General features: G+C 36.5%; 1 protein-coding gene across 2 annotated transcripts; it reads right to left on the reverse strand.

The window, feature by feature from the left end:
• Nucleotides 1-781: 781 nt before the first annotated feature.
• adgrg3 (adhesion G protein-coupled receptor G3) lies at nt 782-16121 on the reverse strand. Of its 2 annotated transcripts, none has more exons than XM_058783691.1 (12): nt 15678-16121; nt 11885-11951; nt 11347-11434; nt 10977-11123; nt 10705-10833; nt 10565-10613; nt 9632-9723; nt 7641-7756; nt 7275-7546; nt 4440-4536; nt 4057-4343; nt 782-1358 (listed from the first exon to the last, which is right to left on the reverse strand). In XM_058783691.1, the coding sequence occupies exons 2-12, from the start codon at nt 11935-11937 to the stop codon at nt 1234-1236; spliced, it is 1455 nt and encodes a 484-aa protein (XP_058639674.1). In that variant the 5' UTR covers nt 11938-11951; nt 15678-16121; the 3' UTR covers nt 782-1233. The 2 variants fall into 2 exon arrangements, with proteins under 2 accessions (XP_058639674.1, XP_058639673.1); XM_058783690.1 differs by lacking the exon at nt 15678-16121 and adding an exon at nt 12174-13973.
• Between the last annotated feature and the right edge of the window lie 77 nt (nt 16122-16198).

The following is a 16198-nucleotide window of genomic DNA, read 5'->3' on the forward strand; positions in this document are numbered from 1 at the left end:
CTATAAAGCTTATCAGCAGAAGGAAGCATGAAGTGCTCTAAAATTTCCTGGTAGATGGCTGCGTTGACTGTGGATTTCAGAAAACACAGTGGACCAACACCAGCAGATGACATGGCAGCCTCTTGATGCACTGACTCCAGCTTCAGTTCTCTCCTTGTGAAGCTCTCACAAGTGTTTGAATCAGCTTTGCTTGACAGTATTCTCAAGCTTGCGGTCATCCCTGTTGCTTGTGCACCTTTTCCTACCCAAATTCTTCCTTCCAGTCAACTTTGCATTTAATATGCTTTGATACAGCACTCTGTAAACGGCCACACCTTCAGTAATGACCTTCTGTGACTTACCCTCTTTGTGGAGGGTGTCAATGTTCGTCTTCTGGATCATTGCCAAGTCAGCAGTCTTCCCCATTATTGTGGTTTCAAAGAACAAGAGATACCCAGAATTTATACTGTAGGGATGGTCATTTATTCAAACTCAAATGTAAATATTCTAATATTTTGAGATACTGATTTTTGACTTTCGTGAGCTTTAAGCTCTAATCATCAAAATTAAAACAAAAAAACGTTTGAAATGTTTTACTTTACATGTAATGAATCTAAAATATATGAAAGTTTCACTTTTTGAAATGTTACAAGAAAAAATTAACTTTTTCACGACATTCTAATTTATTGAGATGTACCTGTATAGAGAGAGAGGTGAGTGCTCTCATTAAGTTATACTTTAATTGGACAGAGGCTTTCATTTAACAGCAAACACCCCCAAATATGACAACCTTTCAAAAATATAAAGCAATATATTTTATTGTATAAAGCTCCCTTTACTGCATGTGATAAAAAAAGCACAAAACAAATTGTTTCCTAAATTGTTTTCCACCCAATATTAGAACAATTTTGGATTTATTTTATAGCATTTTTCTTAACATGCAGAGCAGTGTCTTAACTGTCAGTAGGAAGTTGATAGAGGCAATGAAAAGATGTAAAACACAACAAACTATTCTGGAATATAATTAAAAAGGACATGTCAACACATTTAGAAATAAATATTCCCATAATACTGTATGCCGATTCCCTTTAGCGCCCCCTTGCAGTCCCCTGGGGCACTGCAGACCCCGGTTTGAAAATCACAAAGCTCCAAATGAGTAAAATAACAATAAAAAAGAACTAGAGTGAAGATTTGGTGTAGAATGGAGGGTCCACCTTTAAACTCCACTGTGTGATGTGACCGAACAGCTGTTGTTTATCTTGTAGTCACAAGTTCGTCATTACTGTTGAAGCTGACCTGAATGGTGCCTTTTGATGAGTTGTGTTCCTCTTTCTGTGCATGACACGTGAGAGTAAAAAACCACAAGAAAATAAAGAGACCTAGAGGGTGAAATGGACAGAATTAATGCCAGATAAGATATTTTTTTAATCACGAGCTTCTGCTTCACCTCGCAAATTTAGGGCCAAAAACCTGACTCAAATCAAACAAATAAACAACTGGCACTTAAATATGTATATAAATATAAAATCAATCAAAAAATATTTTTACTTTTTGAACACTTGCTTAATTATCAAAAAATGGGGTTGAATGGTTGAGTTTGACAGTTAGTGTTACAATTTGTGCATAAATTGAGAAAATTAAATAAGCTAATTTATTTGTCTTCCTGTCATTCTGTAGAAAAGACCCAAACCATTATTTCCCGGGTGTCACAATGTTATGAACTTTAAAATTGTGACATTCAAGAAATAACACTTTTACATATGGCTGTAAAGAAACAACATGCGGTCAAGACTGGTTAGGACCAGTTAGCCCTACTGGGAGATTCTGTCCAGCACAGGGCTTTAATAGCATAGACACAGCAAAATATGACATTTTAATAATTAAAATATTTAATAATAATAATAATAATAGTAATAATTGAAAATGCTAATTTAAACATGTTTTACACATTAAGAAATAATTTTGTGAAGTCATCTGAATGGTGCACACTCACATGAAAGGAATAGGCTACTGTACTCGTATTAAAGGAGCGTAAACATCGGTGAGGCAAACACAAGGTAGGACGATTTGATGACAAGTAGGCCTAGTGAAAATGTGATGCCCAAGTGGCTTCTGTTTTAGTTGTAAAGGAAAGGAGATTAATTTTAGTGTAGACCACTCTCTAAAACTCACTAGTATCAGTGTAATTCATATAAAACTGAGAATGATTATGAATGGCAGAAACACTTTTGTTTCAAGTCAGTGACGCTTTTTGAAATTCAATTGATCTGGTGAACATCTGGTTCAAATGGATCTCGAGTCTGATTAATTATTTGTAGAATACATTTTCAATATTACATTTGCATTGTTTCAATACATTTGGTAGATTACATTTTCATGAACACTTTTGCAATTGTTCTGTAAAAGGTGTCATTATCACTATTTGGTCTGAGTTTTCATTGCATTTGCACCATTTTGACCAGCAGGTGGCGCCAGCATGTAGTGTTTCGAGCAGTGACACTAACTTGGCTATTTAGCAACTTTTCAGTCTACCCTAGCAATCTGAAAAATGCTAAACCTCAGAGCCTTTAACTGACATAATCTCTAATACTCAGGGCCGGATTATCCATAGACGGGATTGGGCGAGTGCCCTGGGGCACCAGGCAATAGGGGGGCACCAAGTGATTACGATAATGACAAGACCTTTAAAATATTTTTTCATGTTTTGTATATATTATTTTGCTGGAAGAGATACAGATGCACAGAAAATGAACAGTTAATGATACAATATACAGAGAGAATATCAAATATATGCACGCATATAAAGAATTGCGATTGGGTCAGGTCCCAGTGTATTTGCCCCCTCCCCCCAGTCAGAGTCGAGCATATTTATTCACAAATGGATAGGCAGCATCGACTTGGCGGTTGTGCTAAACGTAAATTAAAAAAAAAAAGAAGAGAAAATATCATGACACATAGCCAGGGCTATACAGGGCGACTGAAAAGTAGCTACTGTGTGCGACTATCAAAACATATTTAGGAGCACCTGTATGACTAACCCGATCAGCACAGGCTATTTGTGTTTGCGCTGAGAGGAGCTTCAAAGATTTCTACTTGCGTGTTTGTGCAGCGGTGAGTGGGCCTAATGTATCGCAGACATATGTTGATTCCTTGAATGCAATGTTAAACAGAATCCACTCACTGCTCAAAATACTTTTGTTCATTGCTGAGTTATGCAAGCTCACAAATGCTCTCCATAACAAACAAAGTGTAGATGGTGTAAATAAGAGATTCGTTGTGCAGTGTAGAGAGCTTCAGTGATTATAATGGAGTTTTGTGAGATTGCTGAAGTGAGTAACAGCTTTTAAAGATTATTAAAGGTGTTTGTAAATGTGATATTAAATTAATTTATAAATTAATTATCACTTCAAATGTGGTCACCCTAGGGCACTACACTGTGTTAATCCGGGCCTGCTAATACTGCATCGGAGATGAATTTGAGGCAAAGCGTATCCAATCATTCATTATTAGGGATGGGCAAATCAATTCTCAGCCTACTTATTTGGGTTTCTACTTTCAAATGATTTAAGTACTTTTTATGTATGCGTTAACTTCTTATGGATATGTGTATTTTTGTAAAAGCTCAGAGCTATGAGAGGCCTTAACTAGCAGTAAATCCACACTATATCTAATACTGGGTTTCTGCACCACTTTCAAATGATTTATGTACTTTTTATGAATATGTGTATTTTTGTAAAAGGTTTGCAACTACTTTTTATCACTAATTAGAAGCACCACTAAATTGTGTCATATAGGGACTGCTAAACAGAAATGTAGAAGTTTATTTTAATTTTTTTTGCCATTTAATGTGTAAATAAAGCTCTGTAAAAACTTTATTTACATTTTCAAAACACTATGTTGTAATGCTATACGAAGTTTTGTCTCCCATATCTAATAGTTTTCACACCAAAGTACTTTTTATCTTGCTTTCAAAAAGTGATGGGACAGGACAGCAGTATTAATGAAAGTGACAGTTAATATGATTGTACCTAATTAATACATGCTTTAGTTTCAAATAACACCGTAACAAATTCTTACCCTGTAAGCTGTTGAGAATGTTGAAAACATAGAGCGCAGGGAGACTCAAGGGGCCATGGGTGGAGAAAGCCAGTGCCCAGGGCACTCCCAGGACACAGCTGAGCCCGAGTAGAGACACCCATTCTTTCCATACCCTCCTCCGCCGGTCTTTAATCTGAAGAGTTTGTGATCTTAATTTGTGCATCTTAACCACCACCACCCCCAGTATAACCATGTTAAAGAGCATCACCATCCCGAGATAACCGTTGACAGTAATGTAGCTCACTATCTGTGTGTTTATCCAGCATCTAAACAAGAAGAAGCCAATAAAAACACTCCTGTTATAGGCTTGAGAGATGATGGAGAAGTAAAATTGCAGTGCAATTTGAAAAGATAGACCTTACAGAGGTGTGATTGTTGAGTTTTCTTCACCCGTGTAAAAGGTATATTTGCCATACACTTTAGTCACACCACATATTATCACTGTAATGGTGGGTACACCTGTAGGAAAAGATTAATGCAATAAAACAAGCTTATAATACATGTTTAATTTAAATGTAATTGTTATTTAAAGGTCAGTTCACCCCAAAATTCTCATTATTTATTTGCCCTTGTGTTCCTCCATGGAACACAGATAAAGTTGTTGATCAGAATGTTCTGTTCTGCCTGGTATGCTATTCAGGATTGAGTTGAGTTTGCCTTTTACAGTACACTTTGATTCCAGAATTTGAATTCAATTTGAATTGAGGTAGCAAACAGGATGCTAATCAGGGTATCTTCCGATTATTTATTTATTTATTTATTTATTTTTATTTAACAATGAAAACATAAAAATAAGAAAACGCCGTCTTCTTTCATTAAAAAAAAGAAAGAAAAAGTTTGGCTTGATTTTTTTAGTTTTTACCTTCAGGGATAAAAAAAATAATAATAATAATTAACAGCTTGAATATTTGATCTTTGCATGTGGGCGGGAATTGAACGCCCGTTCCCAATGATTGGTCAACCAAACATTAAACCATGTTTCCCAGTTCGTGGATTAATAATATGAATAAATATTTATTAATTAATCTTTGTTAATATTTATGAGATAAAACAATATTTCTCAGGTAGGTTGCTGAATTTATGACTACATCGTTTTGTGTCAAGCCATTCGTTAGCCTGGTTGTCTAAAGAGAAAGAGATGGAATATAGCTGAAATCAACGCATTAAGACTCCATACAACTGTAGCAGTGGAGGACTATTATTCTGTTGCATGGAACTGGGGAACAATAAATGATGGCACGGTTTAATGTTAGGTTGACCACAGGGCTAGCCCCCTAATAATCGACTAACCGTTAGTCAACCAGAAGAGGCTTGGTCGACCAAAATTTTATTAGTCGCTAAGTCGCAGAAAATAAATAAATAAATAAAAATACACATTGGCGAAGTCACGCGGATCGTTAACGGCTGGTCTATGTGGTAATACATTAGGCTACATCGGGCAGGACATCCAAACGCTCACCTATCATTCATCGACCTCAAATATGGCTTATCATCTGAAATATGTAAGTAGCAGCAACGTTACATGGCCGCTCAATCTAATGTTAACGTGGAAAAATGTGCGCTGTTCAAGAGTGGAAGCTGCAGGACAGATCACTGCAGGACAGATGGAGGTGCCGGTGCGCTCACTTGCTATTAAAATACTCCCTCATTTTCACTCATACAGATAAGAGTAATATATCTTTTAAATCTGTAAAGACTACGTTTATTTTTGTGCACTCACAATAACAACAAAACACTGTGCTTTTGTAAAATAATGAAAGCAAACAGGATGCGTTTTCTGGCGCCTCAGTCTCTGTGAACTTGAGCGCGAAACTCCGTGTATATTTGTTTTACAGACATGAAAAAATTATATATATAGGGAGTGAAATGTCAACTTTCAAATAAACCAATTAAAATGAAAAACAAATATTCTCAGATTATGTAATTTTATTTATTTATTTATTTATGCATTTAGCAGACGCTTTTATCCAAAGCGACTTACAGTGCATTCAGGCTATACATTTATCAGTATGTGTGTTCCCTGGGAATTGAACCCATGACCTTTTGCGCTGCTAACGCAATGCTCTACCACTGAGCCACAGGAACCTATCTATGAGAATCTATGAAACATGCAGACAGGCGCATCCACTACTGCACAAATGATTGTGTCGCTGACTTCATCTTTTAAACCGAAAACAAAGAAAGCACTAGTTTATCAATAAATTATTAAAATGTTAATGCAGACTCCTTAGCCTACTGTTTTTCCCTGACACATTCATAATCATTAATTCTTCTGTCGCTGTGCTGTGGCAAGCTCATCCGTGCACTTGAGCTAATAGGCTATGTAGGCAATTAAAGGCTCATTATTATGATTTATTTAGTTTATTAATAAACGTATGATTAGTCGACTAATGTTTCAAATGAATGACTACTAGTTGACCAGAAAAATCCCTAGTTGACCAATCAGTGGGAGGCTGTGTTTAATTTCCACCCACATGCAGAGATCGAATATTCAAGCTGTGTATTCATTTTCTATCCCTAAACATCAAAAAGAAAAAAACAAGCTGAATTGAAAAAATGAAAAAGGCAACATTATCTTATTTTCATCACAAAAATCAATGATCGGAAGATACCCTGGTTTAATGCTAATATGAAATTAGAATGTTAACTTTTCATTTTAGCTCAGCTCTTGAATGAGAATTTTTTCAAAGCAATAAATTTGGATTTCTGAACAGTTAGTTGTTCACACTTAATTTTAATTTCTTAGTAATTTATGCAAATTACACCGATTGCTGAACACAACAGCATGCCATGGGGTTTAATGACTATTTTGAGTGAGCTAACCATACAAATCCTAGTGAAGGTTTGCCGTTTTTGGAATGAGAGTCCAGGATGAAATCTGTTTTATTTTTTCTCAATTTGATTTTAAGGCATGGTTTAGTGTCTAATAATTTGTAACTCATTCTTTAAATAGTCTTTTTGAGGTTTAATATTCACAGACTAATATCGTAATTTGCTGAAATGTACAGCCCAACTTTTGATTTATTTATCCAAATTTTGACTAATTTCATGACATTCTGTGTTATACAGTAAATTAAAAAATTTTATGACTGAAATTTCACAATTACAGCCGCGTTTTCCACAATAGGGCCCTAGTTGAGTAATGTAGAAATAGTATAGCTACTGTTGATACAAAAAAAATGTGAATTTGAACTCACCCCATCCCACAAGACTTAGTTTAAGCAAGTATTTCTTGATGTAGATATTGAAGACCCGCACCAGCAGCAGGTACAGGTGAAAGCCCTCGATGGCTGTCCAAGTGAAGGTGGCTAAAAGGCACCAGTGTAGGAGAAGTCCTAGTGCTTGACACACTGAATCATTGTCTCTGTGCCCAGAAAACCACACGCTGCACAAGAACGAGATGTGCAACAAGAAAAGGGAGCCTGAGAGCTGCACATGAATGATGACTGAATGTTCACATTGCTTCTTCCTGTGGGGAGGATGGTGAGAGATATTAACTGTTTATATCTGATTCTGAACATCTCATTCTGAAAATGTATGAGAAAAGTTATTTAAAAGCTTACCTCTGGCACAAAAAAATAACAATCATTAGCGCTGTAAATGCTATTGACAGGGCAGAGCCAATGTATGAAATGTAGTTGAGAGGGACAATATGGGACACTTCAGGAATTTCAGGATTCTTTCAGAGACATTGAGGACAAAAGAGGATATTAAAATAAGTACTGCTAAACAGCCCAGTTTAATTTAAAGGGGTCATGAATCGAGAAATCAAATTTTCCTTGAAATTTTTACATGTAAGAGGTCATTGTACTATAAAACATCCTCTGAGGTTCAGAGCTAAGCTTCCTCGTTGGTCCTAAAACAGCTTTTATTGAGATCAAGCTCACATTATTAAAAGTTTTTTTCAAGTTTGTAGGTGTCCAGGTACAGAAACCGAATTAATCAAATGTAAAATATCAATGCTTGGTCTCGACTGTACAAATTAAATATAGATTAATCCTTGTTAAAACTACAAAGTAATTCAGTAAAGAGCAGTGAGTGATTTTCTCACATCTAAAGGCCGTTCCACACTGAGCGTGATGCGAATTGCCAATGAATGGTGCTTTCACACCGAGTGCGAAACATTTGTTTGCCTTCTGCTAATTCACGCCTGCACGCTAGGTGGCGCCAACCAATACATTTTTCTTGTATATGGATTTAACATCGTCCGCTGCTCAATAAAAGATAAATAAAGTTTGGTTCTACACCAGAAACACAAACTATCTATAATGCTTACAAAAATACATCGTAAAATATATATAAAAAAACATTCGCATTTTTGGTGCGCGAATGTTCGCGGCCTATGTGGAAGCATCCATAGAAATCTGTTGTTTTAGTCCAGCACGTTATCGTGTCCGATATTTGTTTCGATATTGGTTTTCGCGCTCAGTGTGGAAAGGCCTTAATCCTTGGATTAACGTTAAGGACACCGACAGCAGCTAGTAAATTAGATGCAGTCACTTTAAGAGACAATGCAGCCTATATAATGATAAACACTTAAGACATATACCGACATTACGTTCACTTAAGACATAACCGACACTTTCGCAGGAGGATGCGAAGGAGAGCTCGGTTCGGTGTTTGCGTGCTGTCTGACGCGACTCTTTGTGTGCTCACCGAACACAGCGCATGAGTACTCGGTTGTTTTTTGCTTTGTGCTTCAATGCTTTAAACTCTTTTGAATATTTAAATTGGCAAGGCTTAAAAACACGTGTAATTGACTAGCTTTTGTGACGACGCAAAGCAGTGGCCCATCAACTGTCCTGAGCAACGTTTTAGGTTGGCCTCGGCCAGCCTGTTGAACTCGTCGGGAGGCCCCCCTCAGCCGTGGGCCCCTATAATCATCACCATCTTTCACCCCACTAGTGACGGCCCTGTATGTATGATATGGACCTGACAGTAATACCACAACATGTAAGTAAGTGTTCGTTCTAATGCCTAATCTGCGATCAGTGATTTTTCATATGTAATGATTCGTGTTCAGTCAGATGTTCTTTGTCTGAATATCATTTATTGCTGTTTATGTGCAAATGTGAGAGTTGCAATGACGAGATCACTGCATGCGCTTAGTCAACAGTCTGTCATTGGCTACAATGCTTATCATTGCAACCTTTCATAGGATGGGAAGGGAGAAGATCTAATGCTATAATCAGCACTCGCCACGATTAGTTAATCTCAACAGCTGGAATAGTAAAGAGAGAGCTCCACGTGTAATACTTATTTCATATGTCAGCCAATCGTAGCAGTGGGGGTGTTTACATCAACAAGGCGTTTACATCATTAAGTCTGACAGCAGACACGCCCCTTCAAACAGAATGTTCAAATCAGAGGGCTAAAATCAAGGTAGAAAATGCCCTTTTATTTCAAAATTATGACATGTCAAAATCATACTACAGTAAGTGTACCTCAGGTAACATTATCAAAAATTTAAAAATGCAGTTCATGACCCCTTTAAAAGTGAACATTTTAAAACAAAAAAGGTGACCGAAGAGCATCACATGACAAATGCACTTACAATGAGCACTGCAAAAAAGCTCAGATGATTACAACTGCATACAAAGTCTCCGTTGTCGATGGTAGTGTTACAGCCGTCTGTGCTCCAGTTACCTGAAAAACAGACACACATACGTACACTAAAACAAAAGTCCATCCAGAAACATCTATTCAAATGAGAACTGTAACATACGACATTAGATTTCAAACTCATTGTATGACAGTTACAACATATATAGGTCGTTCTCAGGACACAGTGGCATTGCAGTGACATTGCAGATTTTTATCATCTTGCATTCACACTGTCTCTTCTCTCAACTTCAGGCCAACGCAAGTTAAACCCCCCAGTTTACCGTTCCAGCAGATCTCTCTGTCACTCATTTCTCATTGACAACAACATAACTTTGATGACTGGCAACTTTCAGTCCATAGTTGTGACTTTAACTATTTAGTGGCTGAAAATGGGCCTCCAGTTGCTTTCCCATCAAAATCCTCAAAAGTTGTGTTTAATCAAATGTAACAGGGTTGATACCATTATACTTATTATAGCCTACTTTAGTAATTGTTAGTATTATAATGTGTGATTTAATATACCGTGGGTACAACGAACAGAGAGCGAACCTACCAGAATTGAGTGAATTTAAATAAAAAGTAAATGAATTACAAATGTACTGTGATAGGGTTAAAATAATATAGCAGGGAGGCTTAGGCTTAAAGCTAGCAACCATAAATTACTACTGGTACTTTGTAATGTTGTAACTACATTGGTACTTTGGGCCTGAGATGGGGAAAAAATGATTTCTTAAGAGTATAGCAGTAACAATTTCAAATGAAAACTTAACACAAACACACACAAATGCCACCATCGGAGAATGACCTAGATTATAGAGAATTGAACGTTTGTTTTAGTTTATATATAAAGGTTTATTTTTGATGGTGTGAAAATCATACTAACCTTTGCCATTTTTTTCAAGATGCCAGTAGACACAGGTCCCATTTTCACTCTGCAATAATAAAAGCACACGTCAGCAAAATCCACAAGGGCCACGGTGTGTCTTTACAATTGCATTATAGTGTGATGTGGAAGCATCTCACCTGATTGGTGTTTATGAATCTGAGCTGAACAGGCTGAGAAAGGTTCTGAACTTCATTCTGACCGAGCCAAACTCCCAACACAGTTTGCCCATGTAATATTGTGCCTGACTTACTTGAGTTATTCCCCTTCTGTGTTAACGCCACAATGACAAATGATTCAAAGAAGAAACCACTGGGTTATGAAAGGCAGATGTTGCCCAAAGTAGATAAAATCACATTTAATTAAACACAAACAAGTCTTTAAGGGACAGACATACAGTCATTCTGCATACCTTGATGTTTAAACTGCTGCTGACCCTGAAGAAAGTCTCATTGAGAAGAGATACAATCAAATCTGCATTCCCCTGTCCACTATTGCTCCTCTGTAATGCTTCATCTGAGATGTGGATTACATATCCTCTATCTGTATCGACTGTTTCCTGAAAAAAAAAGTGAAGACACAATCCAGCGTGTGACCTAACTGATCTTCCTGTACTGCTGACTATGTTGCTTTTAGATAATCAATCAGACAATAACCACTGTCTTGAACCTAATATTCCTTGTTATGTGTAAGCGATGCCACTATCTAAACATTGACTTTGTCTGGGTTGTTGTCTGCTAGTTTTTTCAAATGTCTGCTAGTTTTTTTCATCCGAGTCTTACCTCTGAGAAAATTGGTTTAGAGAAATATTCTGATATTGGACTCCTAGGGGAACCAAATGTACAATTTCTCATTCCAGCTTCAATACACCTGTTGAAAAATACATTGTTTTTATACTTCTAAACATTAAAAATGGACAACCTGTCCATTTAATATATTTATGACATCTACAAACTGTTAAAAATGTAAAACGTACTTTCTTTTCACTAGCTAACAGGGAACGTTCTCAGAACATTCTGGCAAGATTCTCTTAGTAACAAAGCCTCTTCCAGTAACATTAATCGAACATTCATTTCAAAGTTCTCTTGCCTTTAATAATATTCTCAAAACATTATTTATACATTGCTAATACATGCTAGTTTCGGATGGTTCAAAAACATTCAAAAGTAACTTTCCCACAATGTTTGCAAAATTATGAAATGGAACGTTCCCTTAATGTTTTCTCTAAATTCACAAAGCCAATTAGCAGTTAGCAAAATTTTCTTAGAACATATTTTCTTAGCTGGGTTGTTACAAGATTAACAAGATAACAAAACTCACGATGGAATATTATTTTCTGGGGGCACTTTTTTCTGACATTCTTTTGGAACCATATAACAACGCACACCTGTAGACATGAATTATATAATGGGATGTAAATAGTATTGCAATCAATTATTCAAATTCAAGTCTTTATCACAACACTTTTTCACATATTTATAAAAGCATTACTTCCAATATTACTGTCACAACAGAGTAAACACGACTATAAAAAACAGTCACTCTTTTCGAGTTAAAATTGCATGATTCTGAGCTGAAATTTTGAAATTTACAGCATATTAATACTCACGGTTTTTATTAGCTATTGTGGAAGAAAAAATTGGAAATATCCAAAGAACAAAACAGTGCAAGCCTCTCATTTCTCTCTTTGAATGCTATGTTCCTCTAGTGTGTGTAGTCTCTGTCACCACTCTGAAGCACAGGTCTCATGTGATTGCTGTGGTTTCCTGTCTGACAGCCTAGTTTTTAACATCACTTCAAAAAGAACCATCTCACATTTAACTGCAAGCTTACTTACCAACTTACCAACACGAAACATATGTGACGTAACGGTGAAAAGAACCCAGACATAAAAATGCAATAAAACTTTTAAATGTACATATATAAATGGCATTATTGTAATGTGTTTCAAACAGGCTCAAACATACATTTCGGAATTATAGATTTATTATTAAATTATTATAAAATTAAAAAACACTAATAATAGAACAACTGTGCATTTACCATATTTATTTACAAATCACAGCTTTTAATATTTTTGTTAGATATGATAAGTAGGTTTGAGATTAGATCATAGATAAGGTTTTAGTGTCTGCAGCTACAAAGAGGAAAGAGTTTTTTTTTCTTCGCTGCACTGTTATTACCAAAGGAAGTACTCGCGCAAAACAAATGAAACCGAACAGCTTCCTAGTTCACACTACACGACTTTACACGTCGGGAGATCGCTGTGCTGTTCAGACTACATGACTTGATTGTCTGTTTTTAAGTCGTTGTGGTGTTCACACTACGTGACTCTGTGTAAATGATCTGCAACCAGGGGTTACACACTACACGAGCTGACAACAACTCTGTCACCCAAGGACTCGATTCGGTCCCTAAACCACATTTTGTCATGAAAACACGCGAGAATTGACCGTTAGCAAAGAGCTTGATTGACATGAGATCTGACCAATCAGAAGGCTTATATTATGTGCAGCCACTGCTGCCTGTCTTCATAGAAATCCATGTTAAAACGGGGTAAAAAAGATTGACTGAATTGAAACTTTTTCAATATAACTAAATATAAATATGTGAGGAGGGTTAAGCTGTGCTGTTGTTGGCTGCCATGGTAACGGCAATAAGCTAAGGTATTCCTATAAAGTCTACTTGTTTTGCGCATAGACATAATATATGTAGACGCCTCATAGACTGACGCTGCCTATTGGAGCTGACGTACAGCGCGGCCGCCATCTTGGATGGGTCTCCAATGCGCCCCTGCTGCATTTATTTCTACTGAGGAATGTGTATCCCCAACTACAATAATCATAACTCCCCGAATTTTTACCGGATTTTCACAAGGTTTGGTTTGTTACAAACTGCTGAGATTTAGTTATGATACAGGACGCTGTCACACATTGAAAAATACGTGCTTTCATGCTAAAAGAATTTATATTATGCTCTTTAACAAAGACATATGGTAGGCTATGGCATATTGATAAATGAATGAATTTTATATTTTAATAAAGAAACAAGTTTGATTGTTCATTTGAATTTATTTCTCTCTCGCTCTCTCTCTCTCTCTCTCTCTCACGCACACACTAACTCTCACACTCACGTGAAAAGAACTTAAAATACGCCATAATGTTTGCTCATAAAGGTAAGAGTAATACATGATTCGGAACTGTAAAGGGTCTACTTTTATTTGTGTGCATTCACAAAATAAAAAAAACGTTGTGCTTTTATTAAAATAAATAGGAAAACAGAGGATAGGCTTGCCGTCTCGTCTTGAACAGGAGCGCTTCACAATGATGAAACTCAACGAATTGAGTCACAAATATGATAAATATATCTATAGAAAGCTTTAAATTACTACTTTAAAACGAAATAATTCAAATAGAAAACAAAAACTCTTTCATTATGTAATCCGTAAAGATGCATTTCTCTCTAAAGGCTCGTCCAATGAGGAGATGGCAAGTCATTTTTCATCACCGTCTAAAATATAAAAATAAGGAAAAGCCTAAAACAGGCCCGATTATATATTTTTTTCTGATTTTTACGTTGCTCTGCTCTTAATTCCTTAACATTTAAAGGATTTTCTGCAACGTAATTTTGTCTGCATGATATGTGAATTATTTATTAGCCTATTTTTTTAATCCATGCAGCAAAATGCTTTAAAAACAGCTGTAAAAATTACTTTATTGCATTCCAGATGATTTTAAAGAACTTTTCACTATACATTTCACAGGTAGCTTGAATGTAAAACATTGTCATGACTTTCGTTGTATTCCCATTTGTAAAATAGGCTACAAATTAATTGTGGTAGTCTAACCTGACCTGTTTATAAGCAGAAATGGACTTTGGCATGCAAAAGACTGATACGTTCATTATTAATGGCAGGGCTGGTTCAGTCGATAGAAATACAGCTATAATCTACTGCTGAAATGTTTGCGGGGCAAACCTCAGGTCAGTCTGAGCGCTCATGGCACGCACAGTGCGTACAACCTGCAGGCGCCGCTGACCACAAATGACACAAGCATGAAATGATGTCCCCGAGTAAGAACACATCCTCTGAAAGTTGAAGAACAGAAAAAAATAAAAACAGCAAGAGATAATGAGAGAGAGTACCAGTTCCTGCTGTAATAATGTTACACGTAAGTAACGTTAGTTACGATGACATAATATTATAAATGGTAAAATAACCAACATTATTGTTCAATCTTACTTGTGAAAGGTAATCCCACGCGATCTGGTATCTGCGCGGGTTATTGCAACAGTAAACTGCACAAAATACGGGCATAAATTGCTCGCTCTCCATTGACTCCAGTGCTAGCGTAGAGTGAGGAGACCCAACCAATATGGCGGCGACGCTGGATTAGGTTCCAGCATGTCATGAGGCGTCTACGTATATTATGTCTATGGTTTTGCGCACCAGAAAATTTGTCATGTCCGGCGCTGTATGCATGGATAAATACTGAGTGAGAAATAATAAAATAATATGTTTAAACGTGTACTCTTATCATTCTGTGAACAAAATCCCATGAACTTCGCCCCGAATAGGAGCTTTATATGCACATGTGCGCTCATTTGTTTTCAATGCAGTTTAACCGCGACGCTTCATGTCATCTTCCCACTCATTAAACTATGACAGGTCCTTTACTGCAAAAAGACGGTCACTGCGACACACTAAAGTGATGAAACTACGACGCCATGTGCTTTTTAAAACCATTTTTATAGGTTTCACGTTATATTGTTGGCTCGGAAAATATGTAAATGCGCATGCCCAGTAGCTGCAGCTGTATCCCTTCTAGCCTTAACCACAAATCAGACAGAAGAGCAGATTAACTTCGGTGGACTTCCATTTGAAAAATGGTGTGTTTCGCGGTTGAAATAAAACACTTTCTGATGTTTATTCATATTCATTTTGTGCATTAAATAAATATGAAAAGACAATTGGTTCATGTGAACTGTGGCAATACAGTGATCTGTCACGACACATTGAAAAGCCACAAAACAGTATTTATTGTTTTAATTTCTTTAAAAATAACTCAATTTATAAGCTGAGAGTCCTGAGATCTTGTTTCATATCAGAAGTAACCTGCTCTGTCTTCTCTGTCGGTGTGTTGTCAGTTTCCTCTTTGATCTGCGATGTATTTTTCACTGCGTGAGAACACGTGTGTGAGCTGCATTGTTTGTCGGTCATTTCAAACTGGTCGTGCAGCAACCGTTACCTCGGCATATTCACCATGGTAAAATTAATCATTTTAATGAGTATAATTAATGTATGAATGCATCGTTACAAATCAGATGACCCCCAAAATAAAAACATAGTAGGTTTTATGGGGCTAATCAACATAAATAATGATTTAATAAATAATTATTTCTGCCATAACTATTCTAAAGCACCATTTTACAGAAAAAGTGTTTAAAGAATAATGTTAAAGTGAACAAAATATTGGTAATTCTAACCTTACGCTCATAGTTTTTAATAGAATACATCACATCCGGTCGGGCGGTTGCATACGGTCTAGCCGCAGAAGTTTATGTATTTTAACGCATCCGCAGCTCAAATCGGATCCGAATTTTCCGCATACGCATATGATCGGAACTCCACGCAGC

This window comes from Onychostoma macrolepis, chromosome 07 (assembly GCF_012432095.1).
Source record: "Onychostoma macrolepis isolate SWU-2019 chromosome 07, ASM1243209v1, whole genome shotgun sequence".
NCBI classification, from domain to species: Eukaryota; Metazoa; Chordata; class Actinopteri; order Cypriniformes; family Cyprinidae; genus Onychostoma; species Onychostoma macrolepis.